Genomic DNA, 21,238 nt, shown 5'->3' on the forward strand with positions numbered 1-21,238 from the left:
TGTATAGTTCTATAATTACTATACCATAACTTTATTATTACTATTCAGAACCGGAATTGGAAATAACTACAAAAAAATATAAAATAGAGAAACGTACGTGCTTTGTTTGCATACGTTTTTTTTCTTTAAATTATATTTCGAAAACTGTAAATGTATCTAGAAATAACTATAAAAACGAATGTTTAGGTTTAGAGAAGCCGGGATGGTTGATTACACGAGCGCGTGAATATTTATATTAAATTACTTTAACATCAATCTTAGATATATTCAAGATTGAATTTGAAAGATCTATAAACAGATTTTTAATGGCGTATTTGCATGCTCCTTTCAAAAACCGCGAAAAAAAAATATTGAAATAGGCATAGTCGTTTCATAGATAAAAAAAAATCACAAAAAAGCTCACCAAAAATAATCTTAAATACTTTAAATGTTAGATATATACTTTATATGAAAGCCTAGAGTAATATGTACCTATAACATATGACGCGGCAAAATAAATTCAAAAAGCATTTAAACCTTTCGATGCTCCATAATTGGCAATTTACTTGTAAAGTAAATAAAAAAAAATGACCCAATACCTATGCCTCGTTTATATTCGTATTTTTGCCGACTGAGATGAAATGCTAAAATATACAGAATTTTGCTAACTAATATGCCTCTTTAAACATTTTGAAGTTCCTGAACAAAACCGCAGTGTCAATATAAAAAAGGTTTAAACCTTTATGTACCTAGGAGATAAAATAAAATAGTGTAAAATCTTAAAAATAAATATGAAACAGTACAAAGAATCAGACATGTTTAGTAATAGCACTCAATTATATCTACACAGCTTCTATATCAAAACCATTTCAAATTTATTATTTCAGACTAATAACTATCCAGTCAACATATAATTTTTGTCAATTATGACATGTTTTGACTATTTCGTTCCAAAATACCAAGAAACCTTTTTTGATAAAAATAAAGAAAATGTATATTTTTTCACTTTTTTCGTTAAGCAGTATAATACAGTTGAGGACGAAAAGTTATTACTCTTCAAAACAGCTAAATAAAATGTAAATGGCGCCCCCTATAAGTCATACTAACATCGAAATGGAATTTCCCACGTCAAAAAACACCCCCAGACACCAACTTTTATCCAAATATTAAGGTTAGCTCAAAATTTATTTGGAAAAAAAAACAAATAAAAATAAAACTTCTACACCCTGTATCTCCGAAACGAAGCATTTCCAGGACATACATTTATACAAACTACTAGCGTGTACCAGCGACTTCGTTCGCGTCGTATTAATCATTTGTAATGGTGATGATAAAGCAAGAATTTCCATTAACATACATTTATGTCAGCATGAGAAAAAACAATATGGCGATATTATTATATAACTTGGTAATATCTGAGGGGTAGTTTCATCTCGTTGGAATTTGACTTTCGAAAAATCCGTTTGCCAAAAATAAGCTTTTTACGTCAAGTAGTTTAAGCAGAATCGTGGTTAATCAATTACCCAACTTTTTGGAACATCCTGTATGATTTTTTAAAAAATTTCAAAATATGTAAAGAAACCAAATAAATTATGCTTGTCCAAGCGTTTTCCCGAAAGACTAACTTTTTTTTAAATAACAAATATTGTAATATTTGAGGGGCGTTTTCACCCTCTTGGAATTTGAGATTCGAGAAACGCCTCCTTATCGAACCTCTACACCCCACAGTCAATCTGTTTACCAAAAATCAGCTTTAAACGTCAAGCAGTTTAAGCAGAATCGTGATTACTCAATGGTCATATTTTATGAAACACACTGTATAAATTTATAAAAAGTCTTAAAATATGTAAAACAACAAAATAAAATATACGTGTTTAAGAGTTTTTCCGAAAAACTCACCGGTTTTTAAATAAAAAATATTTTAATATTTGAAGGATAGTTTCACCCCCTTAGAATTCGAGTTTCGAAAAATCCCTTCTTAACGAACCTCTACACCCTAAAGTCAATCTGTTTCCCAGAAATCAGCTTTTTACGTCAAGCGCTTTAAGCAGGATCGTGATTAATCAATGACCAGATTTTTCGAAACACCCTGTACACATTTTTAAAAAATCTTAAAATATGTAAACAAACAAAATAAAATATACGTGTTTATGCGTTTTTTCGGAAACGTAACCGTTTTTTAAATAAAAAATATTGTAAAATTTGAGGGGTGGTTTCACCCTCTTGGAACTGGAATTTCAAAAAATCCCTTCTTATCGAACCTCTACACCCTAGAATCAACCTGTATGCCAAAATTGAGCTTCTTACGTTGAGTGGTTTGAGCAGGATCGTGATTAATCGGTATGTCAGTCACATAAGGATTTTATATATTAGTATAGATTTTACTGGTTTTTATCTGCAAAATATACTCTCACGAATACAATTCGGACCACCCTGTATATTATGTAGGTAAAATATTTTTACCGATACCAATACTAAAATCAAAAATGAAAGTCAGAAAATCAATTGATTAAATAACGCTGATTATATTCTTATCAAATAAATTGGGTCATATATTGTGTTCGGTACGCCAATGGCAAAACACTCGAATCTAACGTTCGTTTCCCAAGTTTAAAAATACATAATCTAAATTTATATCTTTATTCCTTTAAGTAAGCAGCGAGCTTAGGCCATATTGCCAAGAAATGAGCGGAGGCAATCTTAGTGCTCGCCGTAATAATTCTAATAGCCTTAGAGAAGTCCAGTCCTGCAAAAAAATGTTATCGTTGTCTATCACTGCGCGGGAGGTGCTATCAATATTTGCTATCATTCACCTATCAAGCCAGTATATCGAAGATCTCTGTAAAATGAGCTACGTGTGGAAGTGTTGCTATATAATGTCATTGTCGTGACATATATGGCATAGGCTAGTAATGATACTGGAAGCAACTATGATTCTTCTAAGTCTTTCGTCTGTCTCTTCTTCTGATTTCGGCTTCAACGATGCTGTGCTCCAAATCAAACCGTGGCCTACTGAGAACTGCTCGGTGGTACCGGCGGAAACCAGATGCAAGGCTGTCACCGAGGAAAAATGCAAGATATGCAACGAGGACGTCTGTAAGCTCAACATCGTAGTGTCATTTCCTAACAGCAGTCAATACATTTTAAATTTAAACAGGGTAAATATATTTTTTTTTTGTTTATCCTCGGTTGATAACAGTTCCTTTGTTGACTGAATCGGAAAGTGCACTAGCTCAAAACGTTGTTTAGTTAGAACGAGCCGCTGATACTTATAATATTCATTGGTTTAAAATATAACCAGGACCAATTAGTAAATATTTATAGAAAGTAATTTGATTAATTAAATGGAAAATTTATAAAACATTTTAATGGACGAGCGAGTTAGTTATTATTTTATCTACAGTTACAATCAATATATTTCATCGCAACAACTACCTACACATTTTTAAAATTAAATCTTGTTTTTGAAAAGTGCCGTGAATTGTTGTTTTTAACGGATCTGCACATTTTTAATTAATCTTTTTGATGAAATATACATCGAAATAATCACCTCCGAAATTATTATGTATGCCTGTTGTAATTTTTTTTTGTTGACAAAGGTGGAGAAAAAATATAAATCTGATTAATTAAATCGCATTGCACATATTCGTCATGTGTCTCATGACAGAATCATTTTCGCTATTTTTCATTATAACTATAGATGTATTCTAAAAATAGTGGTAATCAATTTCAATTAATGATATCTAATCTTTTAAAATATTAAAATAAATGTGGAAGCACTTGAGACTCAACAAACATTTGTATTTATAGTGATTTTTACCTATAATTTTATTATTTAGGATATATTCCAGTTTCCTAATATTTTATTCAATTTGATAACTTAAAATATAATCATTTCTGTTTTATAACAGTTTTTCGAAAAATTTGGCAAGAAAAGTTTAAAAAACTTGAACATATTGCATTCTAAGAATTCTATATTAATAAAATAAATATGTGGTATTATTATTTTAATAAAACGTTCTTTAGATGTATCTTTAAAAGAGTTTTTTAAAACTAATCGTCTAATTACATCGCGGATTATTATAGAGCATAAAATTTACTAAAAAATCAATCTGAGAGTATTTTTTTTTCAATTCAATAATTCATATATTTTAAATCTTTGAAAAGTGAAAAATTCGAAATATGCAGTTTTAGTGTTTATTGATTAAAAATTTTCATATTTAGCAAAAAAAAATTGATTACTCTCAGATAATTACTTTCAGATATATTTTATTTTACTTATTATGTTTTGAAACAAAAAGTTTTGTTGTAAATGGTTTGTTTTAACAACTTTTGAGTATAAATATTTAAAAAAAAATAAGAAAAACCGTCAGACGCATACCATTTACATAACTTTTTCGGAAATCTAGACATTTGGGCGAGCTTTCAAAAAATGTATCGCCTGTGCCTCTTTTTTAATCTCTCGTCGTTTTTTTATTTTAAAGTTGACAATCCTAGTTTTGATTGAGATTATTTGATATTTTGTTAGTTAAATTAGGAATGTAATTTAATGGTCGATAATTGACTATTGTCTTTAGAATTAGAGGAATAAACAATTTTCATTAAAGTTTTCTTTTGTTTTCTCTTTAACGCTTATATTCATTGTTAATGGCGATTTGTTTAATAATATTTACCTCTTTTTTTTTTAATTCCCTGAGCTCAGTGGAAAGATTACTAATCTATGAATTAAACTATGAAAGGGTGTTATTTTACTTTGCCAGGATTGGTGTGATTTACACTGTGTGTTACAGTGTCTGTAAATTGTAATCTATTACACTGTTTTATAATTCTAATGTCAAGAAAATTGAAAAATTTCAATAGTTAAATTGGTATTCTCAGGATGATTGAGTTTAATAAGGTTGACCAAATACAGAAAATATCATATATATATATATATATAGATAAGGTTAGTCTCATTAAATTTGATACATCTAAAAGCGTGTTTTATTAAAATACTAATATTTCAACGATGTTTCACAAAAACCCAGACTCAGTACTATTTATTAAAGATATACAGAGTGGGCCACTGAAAACTTACAATGGCTATAATTTTTAAACCAAAAAAGATATCAAAAAAATAAAAAATACTGAATACTAAATATTTTTTGAACCACCCCGACCTACCCCTTAGGAGGCACCCCTACTCACTTGAAAATCTTAAATGGCAACACCCCACTTGTGGCGTCTTTTTGGAAAGCTCATGAAAAATGCTAAATGATGATCATAAGTTTTTAGGGTGAAATTGAAAAACTACCCTTACACGAACAATTAGGTGGACATTAATGAAAAAGGTGATTTTTTCAGCATAAGTTACAAATTGGGACCCAGCTAAATGACGCAAATGAAGTATTTTTCAAACCACCCCAACCCACCCCTAGGTGGCACCCCCTCACTTCTAATCTCAAGATAGCGATACCCCACTTGTGACACTTCTTTGGAAAGCTAATTGAAATTGCTAAACGATGGTCATACAGACTTAATTACTGGTTAGTGACAAGAAATGTAGGTGGGACAATTTGAAAGAAATTTAAAATGATAATTTATTTTAATAATTGGTCAAAATGACAGCCGTTTTGTTCCATACAAAAATACAAACGATTTTCAAATTCTTCTCTCACTTTTTGGAAAGTCTCTCTCGGAATATTTCGACATGCTTCAGTTCTCCTCTGCCGCAATTCTTGCAACGAACCTGGTTTTGTCTTGTAGACTATGGATTTAGTTGTAACCCCACAAGGAAAAGTCTAAAGGAGTGAGATCAGGTGACCTTGGCGGCCACTCGATTAGACACCTTCTGCCAATCCATTGCCTTGTGACAATAGAATAATGCGAAGGGGCTCCATCTTGCTGAAAGTGTATGAGGTCTTCATTAAGAGTTATAATAAATTTCTTTGTACCAGCTTTTTTTTCTCGCAATGGTTCAATGAATACAAAAATAATTCATTCTATTCATTTTGACACGTTTTGACATTTTTTTTTATTCTTAGGCTCTATTTTTATCGTTCTTTTTTATGACAGTCGTTCAGCATTTTTGTACGCTTTCCAAAGAGATGTCACAAGTGGGGTATCGCTATCTTGAGGTTAGAAGTGAGGGGGTGGCACCTAGGGGTGAGTCGGGGTAGTTTGAAAAAAACCTCATTTAGCTGGGTCCCAATTTGTAACTTATGCTGAAAAAATCACTTTTCTCATTAATGTCCACCTAATTTTTCGTGTAAGGGGTGGTTTTTCAATTTCACCCTAAAAACTTTATGATCATCGTTTAGCATTTTTCATGGGCTTTCCAAAAAGGCGCCACAAGTGGGGTGTTTTAAGCCACTTAAGATTTTCAAGTGAGTAGTGGTGCCGCCTTAGGGGTAGGTCGGGTTGGTTCAAAAAATACGTCATATGTATTCCCCCTCGATATTATAGAAAATAGAAACGGTGTTTTTTATTTTTTTGATATCTTTTTTGGTTTAAAAATATAGCCATTGTAAGTTTTCAGTGGCCCATCCTGTACGGTACTTGGCTGGATATATTATAGATTTTTCGAAAAGAAGAAAAAAACAGAAAAAAATATTAAGCAAAATATATATTTCAGGTAAGCAAATTGGTGGATGAAACGTTAACAGGAATCAATTTAGATTATGAAATTAAGGCTATTGACGATAAATGTAGTCAAGAAATAGTGTTAGGAAAGATTATAGACATAACAGAATGGTGTCCGCATGTTATCATTGGGATTCCGTGTGATTATCCAATTGGTTAGAACTTTAAATTATTAAAACACTATATTTAATTTTAAAGATGAAAATAACAGAAAATAAGATAATTGAGTGCCTAACTGTTATACGTTTAATATTAATATGCATATTACGTTCTCTGTTAGCTTTTAATTATATCTGTTTACTAGACTTACCTTATCATCAATCTTTGTAGTATTTTAATAAATGTTATATAGGGACACAATCTATTATATTACCTTACTAACCTTATGCTAATGAAAATAGATAATAATCTACATTAGATGAATTATATTACTGGTAAATTAATTAAAATAAATACTAATTATTATTCTCCAAAAGATTCTAGAAATATTTTGTTTTCTGTTAGTTTTGAATATAAAAATATAAAATCTCAAACTGACTGACATTTGTAGCTGGCGTAGCAAGAATTAGTAAGTATTTAGGAAATGCAGGAGTGCCCCTTTTAGCACCATCAGCATTTACTTACGATTTCACCGCCGAAAAAATATCTATGAGTAACGAATTTTATCATTTAATCAATATTGGCCAAGCAGACTATAGATCTTTTGCTGAATTTTTACGAATAATATTTACTAAGTACGTAAGCAATAGTTTTTAGCAATTCGAAACAAAATCCAATGAGTAAATTGTAGGTACGAATGGAAGTCGTTCCTCCTATTGTATGAAAAAGGAGACTTTTATGAAATAGGTGGAGAGAATGCATGTTACTTGACAATGTCCACTTTAGTGTATACAGAATTTGTTGGTTATAATTATGAGAGTAAAGACTTAAGTAATATCAATAGTAGTGACCCAAACAGCTATAGTGATCTCTTAAAAGAAAGTATTGGTGTCAAATATGGAGGTAAACAGCTGATTTCAGTTTTAATTTAAGAAAAAATTCATCAATAATTTTTTTTCAGTAATACTATCATGTGCTAGCCACAGTAAAATAAGAAAAGTTGTCATAGAGGCTGCAAAATTGGGTATGATGGATCGAAATGAATATATATTTTTTAACTTCGCCCTGTATAATAAGTAAGACACGTTTGTTTATACAGTATGTCCCCGCATTGTCTTTACAAGAGGAAAGAACATTTTTGTATTATTGACTTTTTGAGAAAATACATTCTTCATAAAAAAGTTTTCTTGCTCTAAAATGGTTAAGCCCGCTTATACTTTTCCAAATCTCGCTACCGTTTTAGAGAAAATTAAAAAAAAAACATCAAAATATAGTTGATTTTTTTCATAGCCCTAAAAATCAAAATCGCGTTTCTATGGTAATATAATTTCGTTTTCATTCTTTGATAGATCGTTATTGATTGAATTTTAATTAACCATATTTTTTGCTGTTCCAAAATATTAAAAAGGCACAAAATTTATTTACTGCAATGTTACGGAAAGAGTGATAATAGTTGATGATAAAATGTGACACTTTAACAGCAAAAGATATGACATTAATCAAAATTAATAATAACCATCTATCAAAGAAGATTTTTTTTTAATTTTCTTTAAAACACATTAAGTTTATTTAATTCTTAATTAATTGAATAATTTTAGTGCTAGTGAGCCTGATCTTCCATGGTATGACGCCAACGATACAGATAATAACGAAATGGCTAAGAAAGGCTTCGATTCTGTTTTAACATTTTATCCATATAGAGAAACAAATTTTAATGAGATCAAAGAACATACATTTCGAGGATTTTATTACCTCAACGACATACAAGAAGCCTTAATAATGTATGTAGACACTATTAAAGAAATTATCGATAATTCTTCTAGCGATTTTAAAGGTTGTAACATAGTGCAACGTCTGCGTGGAATGCATTATGTTAGTAAGTAAAATTATTTAAAAAAAAACGCTTGACGCGTGTCTTGTGGTTCGAAACGACTAAAAAAACATAAAAGTTGTTTTTAAGATGAGAATGGATGGAACCTGACCCTAAACTGCAACGCACAAAGGCTATCGAAGTTTGCTCTAGTAGCTCAGACCAATGGAAAATCTAAAATAATGGCTACATATTCGATTGTCGATAAAACAATAGGTTTTTGGGATCCAGGTAATTTTGTGTTCCCACCAGAGAAACCAGTCTGTGGATATGATCTCTCAAACTGTCCCAGTAAGTACAAAAAATAACCTTTTATAGAGACACATGTAGATAATTATGTTATTTTTTTAGCTTACGATAAAGTTAACATTTTATTAATAAGCTTAATTTCCGTAATTTTCTTTGGTTTAGTAATTGTATCAATTATATTCTATAGGTGAGTTTAATAAAGTGATATTTAGGAAATATTCTACATCATATATTTTAGGCATTACAAACTGAAAGCCGAAATATATTCCCAATCATGGAAAGTAAATTACGAAGACATAGCATTTTTGACTAAAGATCGAAGAAGTAGCTTACATTCTATCACCACCATCAAAGAATACGATGAAATGAGTTTAGCAGGAGACAAGCAATTATTTGCGACTATAGGATACTACAAGTCTATACGAGTAGCTATAAAAAAATTGCCAGATGTCAAAGTCAATCTGAGCCACCAACAGCTGATCGAATTAAAAGCGATGAAAGATCTGTCGAATGATAACCTAGTGAAATTTTACGGAGCCTGCATAGAAAGCCCGAACAACTGTTTGCTAATCGAGTATTGCCAAAAAGGTAGCTTGCAAGATATCTTAGAAAATCCAGAATACAACCTGGATTGGACCTTCCGAATGTCATTAATAATGGATGTGACGAGAGGAATGCACTACCTACACGGCAGCCCTATTAAATCCCATGGGGCCCTAAAGTCCTCCAATTGCCTAGTCGATAGCAGATTTGTTCTCAAAATATCTGATTTCGGTCTGCATTTTTTAAGAGGAAACGATAAAAGTGACGAAGCAGATGCTAATTCCTACCAATATTGGAAAAGTTAGTAACGAGATATGAATTATTATTTTTGAGAGTGGTATAAGTCCAATTTAAAAAAATTAGTTAATGGTCATTTCAGTAAATATAGACACATTCTTGCCATATTTATAATCATACATTCAATGAAGTACGATTTTTTGTATAAAGACAACTGATATGAAATGAAGATCACTGTCATTTTGTATGTAAAATTATATGGGAAATTAAACATTTTCTCTTGAAATTAAAACAGATATAAAATAGTACAGTACAATACAACATAATATGCTACTATATCTAATACACATTATCTAAGTACAATTTAACTAAGACTATATTTCAATTTTAAGAATCAAAATAAACGTTAAAAGAATTACCACAAAGTAATAGAATTACTTGTATGTGGAAAGGAATACAATTTAATTATGACAATAATGTTCACTGGCACTTATGAAAATTTATTTTGTATATTTTAAGTTAACTAGGTCATTAAATATATCTCTACCTCGATCAACCATCCATTTGCATACCCCTTTTTTAAAACCAGAGTAACTTTTAACATCCTTTAGGAAGTTTGGTAAGATGTTATATAATCGAGGTGCAAAAACTTTGAAGATCTTTGTCCAACAGTTTTAGAGCATAAACTAGGATAAAACGCCTTATGTCTAGTTTCATATTCATGGTCAACATGTTCAATAGATATTTTCCCCTGATAAATGAATTTTAAAACATCTAGGCAGTATAGCTGACGTATATCCAGTAGATGCGCCTGCTTAAAGAGAACGTTTGAAGAGAAAGTTTTCTTTTTATTGTAAATAATTTTTATGAACCATTTTTGAACAGAATACAAGCTCTTTAAATGACATTCAGCCGCACCACCCCACCCTAGAATTCCATATGTCAAATGAGATTGTACAAGGGATGAGTACAGGATTCTAAGCTGTTTGACGTCCAAAAAACTTTTCAAATAATTAAATTTCGGCAACAATCCTCGCAATTTTTTAGTTACATTATTAATATGAATATTCCATTTAAGATGTTTGTCGATTGTAACCCCTAAATATTTTATAAAATCACATTCCGGTATTACATTATTATTGGTTATTTGTAATCTGTCCCAATCTGGTTCATTATTTTTATAAATAGAGAAGGATATATATTTGGTTTTGTCATAGTTTAATGTTAATTTGTTTTTGATAAACCAGGTATTAATTGTCTGAAAGTCTTCCTCTGCTAATCTTTTCAAATTCGACCAAGAGTTAGATTTATAAAATATCGCTGTATCGTCTGCGTAGCTAAAAATTTCTGCTTTTGTATTAATTGTAAGTAGATCATTAATATAAATAACAAATAATAACGGACCCAACACAGTGCCTTGTGGTACACCATGCTCAATCCTTCCTGGCTTGCTATTAATATCTCCCAAATTAACATATTGTGATCTGTTCTTAAGGTAACTTTTTAAAATACTAAGGCTGTTTCCTCGTATTCCATATCTCTCTAATTTGTCTAAAAGTATTTTGTGATTTACCGTATCAAATGCTTTAGCGAGATCTACGAATATACAGAGGCTTCGATGTCCCGAGTCTAGAGCATCATAGATTGATGATGTCAATGCATGAACGGCATCCTGTGTTGATTTGCCTTCTAAAAAACCAAATTGATTTTTTGATATTATGTTAAATTTTAGAAAGAATTTTAACAAGCGTTTTTTTATAACTGTTTCAAAAATTTTAGAAAAAACTGATAATATAGATATCGGTCTATAATTGCCTATATGCTCCTTATCACCCCCTTTATATAATGGTTTAATTACACCTACTTTAAGACAGTCCGGAAAACAACCACTTTCGATACAATAATTTATCAAAAACGTTAAAGGCTTTGATATATCTCCCGAAATTATTTTAATAATATCCGAGCTAATATTGTCATAACCAGGAGCTTTTTTATTTTTTAGATTTTTTATTATGTTTATTATTTCGTCTTCGCAAGTTTGACGTAAATACAGACTGTTTTCCAGACGGTTTATATCACAGGTATTATTTGTTGAAGATATTTTAACCGCTAGTTTTTCTGCGACAGTACAATAATGATCATTTAACGCATTAGCTATCTTTAATTTATCAGTATATACGTGACCTTCAAAATTTGTCATCGATGTTCATTGTCATGTCATCGATGTTCATTGTCATGTCATCGATGTTCATTGTCATGTCATCGATGTTCATTCAAATGTCATCGATGTTCATTTCCAAGCCAACTGGAATCAGTTTTTTTTTCAATATACGGTACTTCAATATGCTAAATGTAAATGAAAAAAGTTTAACATGTTTTTTTATTTAAAGATCTTAACGAAGTAATTTTCATTTTTATATTTTTAATATAACTGAAATTAATTTTAATAAAACTTGGTTATTCGTGTATTTAAATGTCTTCATTTTAATTATTACTTTTTACGTAAATTTCAGTAAAGCTAATGTATATAAAAATATGGACTTAAATTAACTCCGTTTTTATTTCTTGTAATATGTTATTTTTGAAAGTGGAATAAGTCAAAAAATCGTTTATTTTTTTGTTAAGAACTGTAATTAGTTAGTATTTCATAATAAAATTTAAAAGATGTATAATATAAATAACATCACTCGAATACATTAAAGTTTACGAATACTTTTAAATCAATTCAAATGCAAAACCTTAAATATCTCGATACATGAAAAAATGGACTTATACCACGTTCAAAAATAACAGCTCATTTAATAAATTAATGTTAAATATTAAAATATTCTGATCCAGGATTTCTTTGGACGGCTCCCGAATTGTTACGAATGAATAATCCTCCAGCTCCTGGCAGCCAAAAAGGGGACGTGTACTCCTTCGCTATAATAATGCAAGAAATCATCATGAGAGAAGGAGTATTTTACATTAAAGGAACTTCTTTGGAACCAAAAGGTAGGTACGCCAAAAGAAAATAATTTTCTAATTAAATCTCCAGGCATAGAATCCCTAACAAATACTTAATTGACATGAAAACACCTGAACCATACTGAGGAGAATCGATTTTCGAGGCATTTTATTAAACCATAATTTTCTCCAAACCATTTATGCATAATTTCTACCGAAAAATACCTTCAATTATTTTGAGGCAATTTATTATCGTATCTATTTTGACTAAATTAAGAGTTTAAAACGACAAGTTATATAATATTTCACGCAAACTTGCTTATTAAGACGTGAAATATGCAGCGGCCAAAACAGAATTTCTAATTCAGTCATGGCAAACTGGGATAGGGAAAATCCACTCGGTAGAGCTCTAAAAATATGAAAATATTCCCCACGAAACTTTGTCTTTTCTTCAGTAGAAAAAGGTACAGGATAACGTGACTTGCGTGCAACTTATAACAAATATGTGGTTTTTATTTCCCTTATAATTTTACTTAGGAAAAATAATACAAAATATTAAAAATAATTACAATTCAGAAAATATCAAATAATACAATTTTTATAATACTTGGGAAAAATACACACACCGGAAAAATATAGGAATGTCATTTTATTAAAGTTAAAAATAAATGTTTTGAATAAACAACCACATATTTGTCGGCCGATTCTTTCTACTTCGATTGAAATGAAGTAGTCACACTAGTTATTTCTAAATTTGTGTGTTTGTGCATTTTTTGTCAAATGTATAAAAAGCACCTAGCATCAATTGTTCGAATTTAACCTGTACTGGCTATGTTTTTATGATAACTGACCAGAATTCATTGAAATAACTCTGTTTAGTAACGACATTATGGAGCGTAGACATCTTAACAGAGACGAAATGCTAAGGGCCATGGGTATGCTCGAAGCTGGAATGCGCCAAATCGACGTAGTTAGAGCATTAAATACAACGCAAAGTGTAATATCGCGATTAAGTGCACGCTACCGTGAAAGTGGTGATGTTGCTGAAAGGCACACAGGGCGACATCGCATTACTACCCCTCAGCAAGATCATTTTTAACAATTAAATGCTCGACGCCGACCGACTCTTACAGCACCAGAGCTTAGTTTAATTCTCCAGGAAACACATAATGTAACCGTTAGTCCTGACACTGTTCGCAATAGATTAAGAGAGGTCAATTTAAGAAGCAGACGCCTCTGGAGAGCTCAACCCTTAACGAGAGGAAATCGAGAGGTACGATATTTGTGGGCTCAAGATCATGTTCAGTGGTCAAATGAACAATGGGCCAATGTTCTCTTCACAGATGAGTCACGCTTTGGAATTCATCCGGATTCGAGAAGGCTTAGGGTATGGAGAGAACCGGTAAATCTTATTCGGTTGGATCATGTTCAGGAAGTGCACCCTTATCAAGGTGGAACAGTTATAGTCTGGGGAGGAGTCGAGTTAGGCCGAAAAACCGATCTCGTTTTTCTTGAAAGGTTTCTAACAGGAATCACATATCGTGATTTAATTCTTGAGCCTGTCGTGTCTCGTAGGGATCTGGTTCGGGACGTGAATGCAGCGTGGCAGGCTGTACCTCAAGAAGAGATCGACAACCTGATCAGGAACTTTGAGAGACGATGTAGGGCTGTAATGAACAGTAGAGGAGGCTATACCCTTTATTAAGTAAAAATGGTTTTATCTTTTTTTTTAATTCACAGTTCAAAAATGTGTGTATTTTTTTGAGTTCAATAAAAATCAAGGTAAATTTGAAAAATTCGGCAAATTTCGCATTTTGATTTCCAATACGTCCTGTAAACTATTTGTTTATTTTAATTTTATTATATCAGAAATGCAAATAATAAAATTACTGACGATGGCTGGATAAAATTGTAATATCCCTAGACTTTTCCGGTGTGTGTATATTAAAATTAATTACAATTGAAAAAAAAAATTAAATAATCACAATAATTAAAAAAATAAATAAGCCTGCATCGTGTTGTATGCTGCTGCACGATGACAAGCGAAATTTCAGAACCATTACAAACCTTTACAAAGGCTATGCACGGCATAATATATTAATTAAATTTTATTTTAATCTAAAATATGTTAGCTAAACTTCATCATCGCGTTTATGCATAGTTTACGCGGAAAACCTCTATGACAGCGGAATACAAAACTCACCTTATTAAGCTTTTATTTCCCTCGCAAAAGAACCCCAAAAGCACGAATTACAAGCTTTGAATTAATCAGAGGTTCTTGCCTGGGTGGCTTTTAGAGTAAACCACTCGTTTAAGCAACAAAAAAACTCTTTCCGGAGTTAACATTTAAATTATCGAAAAGTTTAGCTTTGCGGGCGTAGGGCCTTCCTGCTCAAAAGCGCTCCTCGGTTCGTATCAGTCGCAAGTCGGCAGTCGACAGAGCAGCATGTCGGAGGGCAGCTCTGAAGATGACGAGCCAGGACCCTCGCATTCGAGAGACAGGCCTAAAAGAAAACCGAATGCCGCATGGGCAAACGAACCGACCAAAGAATATTTGAAAAGTATGAATTTGTATTTGCCGGCACCGATTGAACAGTCGCCGAGTCCTGGCGGGTCATCGTCTACGAGTCCCCGACGTGCTCTGAGTCCTGCGTTGGAAGTGAAAAGACCCGTTTGCACATTGAGTTGTGAGAAATGCAAACAGATACTCGCTTACCTATTAGGAAGCGACATCGAGGGGCCGACAAGTAAATATATTTTTTATTCTTATTTAAAAATAGATTTATTTATTTTAGTATGTTTCGATTTAAATATATTTATAAAAAAAAAGTAAAACATGTTTTCATTTGCCACGTCTCACTATTCCATAACTGACGTACTGTATTTTTTAATATATTATTAAATTATATAAATTTATTACTTATATAAAATTATTACAAACCTAACTCTATAAAGTATATTAAAAATATAAACATTATAGTTAATATACCATATTTGCCGCTTTAAAAATATTTTGAATTATGTTCAAACACAATTCATTAGAGTATGAGACAGATTTCATAAAAAAAGATTGAATAACACTTTTACATTGTGTGTTTCATCTTAGAACCAACTTTTTGGTTCCAACAAGCTAAATTATTTTATAACTAACGATAATTTATTAAGTTATTGGAGAAAATTATGTATTTTTTAATATATTATAGAAAAAAAAGAAAAATAAATTTAATTTTAAAAATATTAAATTAAATTTATATAAAATTATTACAAACCTAACTTTATAATATACAAGATGAGTCTTAAATAAGTGCAAATATTTTTAGGGGCAGTTTATTTCGAACCCAAAAACACGAAATTTTTGCGAATTTTATTTTTGAAAATTTGGAAATTTTTAAATTTTTTTTTAATTTATAATTAAAAACCATTATTTCTTAATAATAATAATACAAAAAAAACAAGTAAAATAACTCGGTAATTTTGGACCTATTTGAAAAACGGTAAAGAGAATGTTTCTTTTATCGAGATCTACCAACCACAGAAAATATTTACACTTATTTAAGACTCACCCTGTATATTTAAAATATATACCATGTAGAATGTAGACACTGCGACCTTAAAAATATATTGTGTCCTCCTTCCACGAGTTATAACTCATCATACAATATAATAAAATAAATACCATAATTGCTGCTTTAAACATATTTTAAAAAGTTTTCAAACATAGGAGACTTCTGGTTTCTTTACTTATTGTTAATATAACTTGGGATTTTTTCAAATGTAAATAACTTTAGTTGTAACATAATTTTGTAGTACATGATACGCATTTTCTTTGCAAAACAAAAATATTTTTTTAGAAAAAAAAATTGATACACATTTTTAAATATAAAAACAGTTTTAAGTAACAAAATAAATTAAAAATGTACACATTAAACATGACTATGCAAAATAGGATACAAAGTTTATTTCCCAAAGTTTTTTTTATCTATGTATATACAGGGTGGCGCCACTCATACGACGGAGGCTGCAAGGAGAACTAGAGCTTGTATTGAAATGAAATTTTCTGAGCATATGTAGGTTGATTTAGAGCATTTTTTTAAAACTATAGAGTTCTACAGGGTGTCCCCAAAAAAAGTTACATATCAAAAACCCCAAAAAAAAGTTATACTTAACAAAAATTAATGTATGCAGAGTAAAATATTCAACGGTAATAAAAGATAGATACACGTTAAAATATATTTTTATTATTTCAGAATTGAAACTAGATATAAACATATAATTCATGTATCAAAGATTAGCTAGATAAAATCAAATGTTCAAAATTCTTCCATTCCTATTCGGTGCATAAAATTTTTTGATACTCTTTACAAAAGATGTTTTCATGTTAAGAGGCATGTAAAGTTCTACTTCGAAAAGCAGCCACAATCCTTTTTTCATCTTGTCAACAATAGTTGGTCGAGTTTTGAAAACACTGGCTACTAGGAAAATATTTGTTTGAGGAGTAGGCAACCTTAATAGTATTTTGAAGAGACATGAATTCCCCGTTAAATATCGGAATAAAATACGGGGTGGTCCATTCAAAATAAAAGAGTAACTTGCTTTTAAATGTGACCAATGTATCAAATCTATATATCTTTTTTGGGGACACCCTGTAGAACACCCTTAATTTCAATACAAACTATAGTTCTCCTTGGAGCCTCCCCGTCTTATGAGAGGCGCCACCCTGTATAGATAATACACACAAACTTATTAATATTAAACTGTTCTAGAAATGACACGTAATACGCAAAACAAATTTCCTCATACGTATTTTCCTGTTCTTATCCTACGTAGTATCAAAATAACATCCAAAATAATGAATATGTTAACTTTATCAACCAGCAAGAGACCGATAAAACCGATCTGCATATTCTCAGCTTGATTTAAATATCTAATAGTGTGTTTACCCTTGCAAATATAGACGGTTTAATTAAATTTTTTAACTCTTGGGGCTTGTCTCGTCTAAGGATTTGTAAAGGCCCATTTAGTCATTTAAATCGTATTGCCGATTTTCTTTAAACCGTAGTTTCCGACGAAAACAAGGACAGCTAATATTATAAGTTTCCCACTATTGATTTTTTCCTCCTAGTCAACAACTGGACGCGATAAAATAATTGTTACACCCATACGAGTCACATTATTCAAATTAGTTTAAAAAAAAGGTTCATGGTCCAAGAAGAGTTGACAAAGTTAATCATCAAAAATTACTCAAAAACAAGGGTCTAAAATTAATTTTCTCGCAAAACCAAGGTATCTAAGCCTTTAATGGTGTATATATTCTAAATCTGCATAAAATTTCCGACAAATTCTGAAATTTTCATGATATTATGGCTATGCTTACTATCTTCCTAAGGCCTTTGAAAATGTGTAAAAATAGCCAAAAATAGTCATTTTTTCGACTTTTTTTCACACATATAGTCATAAAAATTGGGGATTTTCGTCATGTCACTAATTTTGCTAAAACTGCTATTAAAATGTGCAGAATAAGAAAATATAGATCATATTAGTCCTGCGAGAACAGTAGTAGATATAGGGGACGTTTTAATTTTCATCAAAAATAGCTGAAAAAAAAATGGTTCAAGGAATTAATTTTCTCACAAAGCCAAGGTACCTTCAAAGGCGTATATATTCTAAATCTGCATAATATTTCCTACAAATACTGATATTTTCATAATATTAGGACTATATTTACTAGCTTGTTAAGACCTATGAAAATGAGTAAAAAAATAGCCAAAAATGGACATTTTTTAGTCATGAAAATTGGCGATTTTAGTCATGTCACCGATTTTGTTAAAACTGCTGTTATTTACTAACTAAAAGGCGTGGAATAAGAAAATATAGGCCACTGTAATTTTCTCACAAAACCAAGATATCTAAACGCTTAAATTTTATTAAATTCTGAATCTAGATAAATATTCCTACAAATTCTCAAATTTTAAAACTTTCATGACCAATTCTTTTCTAAGAGAATTGAATGCGTCTAAAAAATAGCCAAACTGGTCGATTTTTAGACGTTTTTTCATACATATAAAAGATCAAAACGTTATTTTTTTTAACCGAAACTATATACAAGCAAATATTTACCTTAAAATATAGAGATACTCTTTTGCGCAAGAATGGATTGCATGTTTTCTCGAGCGTAATTAACATTATACCTCAGTATTTGCTGAATTTAAATCTCTTGAACTCCAGATAAATCTACGAAATATCTGAGATACGGTGTCACAATTCGTGAGATTGGGATTCCAACCATGTGTAAATTGTAACAAGACATTCTCTAGCAATGCCTGAGGCAGAACTAATGTTGGTTATAAAGGATTTTGATAAACGCGTCGGGATAGATTAATGTTGCTTAATCAACACCAGGATCTTATATCATATCTAATTACAATTCATTATCGTAACGGAACCTAATTTAGCCCACACAGAAAGCGTTTTACGTTTTTTGAGTGTAAAGCGATTTTTGCGATTTTACCGTTTGAAACGTTTTTTCGATTTGTGCCCATTAAAAACGCAAAAGAAGCGGCAGGTCTGCAGTTTCTATCAAGATGTCAATTAGTAACGTCGCAAGCTCGTGGATTCCCGGCCCGTTCAACAATCAATCCTGTGAGAAAGAGATAGGCGAGATCGGCGCGATTAGCGCTAATTTTAAATATCCTTATACATTAATTTTTGACGCATTCTTTATACAGTTAAAATATTTGCACTTATTTCTGGGACACCCTATATAATCCTGCTATTTTGTTTTAGTCGCAAAAGACGCTGCACGCTAAAAACGCAAAAAACTCTTTCTGTGTGACCGTGGGCTTAGTCGGGCAAAAAGTACGGAATACTTTGAGAAATGAGATATATAGAGACAAATATTTTTCTGTTTCAGAAATCATTGAGATCATTAGAAGCGGACCAGACGCCAACAATGGATCACCTTTAAGACCAACCGTCTCCAGTGAAAATGTGAGTGAACAATCGGACGAGATCACGACTTTGATAGAAAGATGCTGGTCAGAAGACCCCCACGACAGGCCCGACTTTGCAACCTTGAAAACTAAACTACGACAGATGAACAGAAAGTATGTATTTTTTTGCATGTTTTGGTGTTCGATTTCGATTGAAGAAGATGAAATATATGACAATATTTGCTACATTTCTTATACTAATTTTCAATCTAGTTCAATAGAAAAGTTGAAGGATTGCTATATTACTTTTGGTAAAATTCTATGGTAAAATAATATCCATGGAAATTGGCGATTTTTGACGAAGTCATTGATTTTGTTCTCAATCAATATCATCTACTGTTATTTACCACCTAATTCAAAGGTGTAGATACAAAAAAATACGGACCTTTAAAGCCTTTTATGTTAAATGTTATAGGTTTTAGTAGCCGATTAAGCTCTTAAAGGTTTATATATTCTAAAACTACATAAAATCATTTACTACAAATAATGAAATTTTCAAAGTTTCCGCTTTACTATTTTTCTAAGAGTTCTGTACACGTTTTAAAAAATGGCTAAAATGGGCAGTTTTTCGAATATTTTCCATATACTTAAACACAAAAATTGGCGATTTTGGGCAAAGTTTAGTAATTGAAAGGCGTAGAATAAGAAAATATGGGCCATTACAAAATATAGGTCTTACAAGAACAGTAATGGATGTAGGAGACATTTTAACCATTATCAAAAATAGCTAAAAACAAGGGTCCAAAAAATTAATTTTCTCACAAAACCAAGATATCTAAAGCGTTTAAAGGTGTATATATTTGGAATCTACATAAAATTTACTGTAAATAGTGAAATTTTCATAATTTTATGACTATGATTACTATCTTCCTAAAGCCTTTGAAAATGTGTGAACAATAGCCAAAAATGGGCATTTTCTTGACTTTCACGAGATTTTCACTCTTTAGTGATATAGAGAGCGAAAATACGAGATAAATTTTTATAAATACACATTTTAAACCTCTTAAGCAGATAGTATTTATAATATAGGAAATTCAAATAATCCGTTTTCTGACAAATGGAAATAAATTGTCTGACTGTTTGACACTTTATGTCAAAGGAAGCTAGATAAAATCAACAAAAATATGTTTTCAAACTAAATCTTAAATAACATAAAAACGATTTATTTTAGGTATAGAAACATGCATAGTTAAAAAGTAACGAATTCAAAAACATTTTCACTGTATAGTGAAATAAAAAAAGTGGGTTTCCATTTGAAAAAATGATCATTTTTTAATCGTTCAATTCCATAACAGCTACCGCCATTATTATATGACATTTAAACAATTTAATTTTTGAAATAGATAGCCAGCATTATGTCACAGTGGCTGCGGTAATCACTAAATATGACTTTTAGGCTATACAAATTTTTTTGACAGGTAGTTTTTTCGTCCAAGTATAGAGTGTTTAACATCAATATTTATAGAATTTTACAGAGAATTTAAGTATGTAACAAAAAATAGGGGCACCCATTTAATATAAGAATGTAGCTGTCAACTTCCGCCATTTCCCGAAGAACCGCTATATTGAAAATATTTTTAATCGATAGATCTCGTTGTGAAACAATGATGTGCAAAAAATCTCCGATCTAGATATTGTGGTTCTCTAGAAACTTCTAATGCACGCTCAGCATGGGACACCTTGTATATAGGGTGCTCAAACATGC

The 21,238-nt window shown here is 31.0% G+C and overlaps 1 protein-coding gene across 1 annotated transcript in view; it reads left to right on the forward strand.

The window, feature by feature from the left end:
• Positions 1-2,682: 2,682 nt before the first annotated feature.
• The window catches only part of LOC115875063 (atrial natriuretic peptide receptor 1-like), a 46,293-nt gene continuing 27,737 nt past the window's right edge, over positions 2,683-21,238 (forward strand). Inside the window, exons 1-11 of the mRNA XM_030890413.1 lie at positions 2,683-3,137; positions 6,593-6,755; positions 7,151-7,334; positions 7,391-7,602; positions 7,661-7,775; positions 8,298-8,575; positions 8,660-8,860; positions 8,921-9,005; positions 9,057-9,661; positions 12,437-12,592; positions 19,455-19,647. Of these exons, the coding sequence (XP_030746273.1) occupies positions 2,892-3,137; positions 6,593-6,755; positions 7,151-7,334; positions 7,391-7,602; positions 7,661-7,775; positions 8,298-8,575; positions 8,660-8,860; positions 8,921-9,005; positions 9,057-9,661; positions 12,437-12,592; positions 19,455-19,647 (2,438 nt within the window). The 5' untranslated portion in view covers positions 2,683-2,891. The remainder of the gene's footprint in view (positions 3,138-6,592; positions 6,756-7,150; positions 7,335-7,390; positions 7,603-7,660; positions 7,776-8,297; positions 8,576-8,659; positions 8,861-8,920; positions 9,006-9,056; positions 9,662-12,436; positions 12,593-19,454; positions 19,648-21,238) is intronic.

Source organism: Sitophilus oryzae, unplaced genomic scaffold (assembly GCF_002938485.1).
Source record: "Sitophilus oryzae breed Bouriz unplaced genomic scaffold, Soryzae_2.0 scaffold_1318_pilon_pilon, whole genome shotgun sequence".
NCBI classification, from domain to species: domain Eukaryota; kingdom Metazoa; phylum Arthropoda; class Insecta; order Coleoptera; family Curculionidae; genus Sitophilus; species Sitophilus oryzae.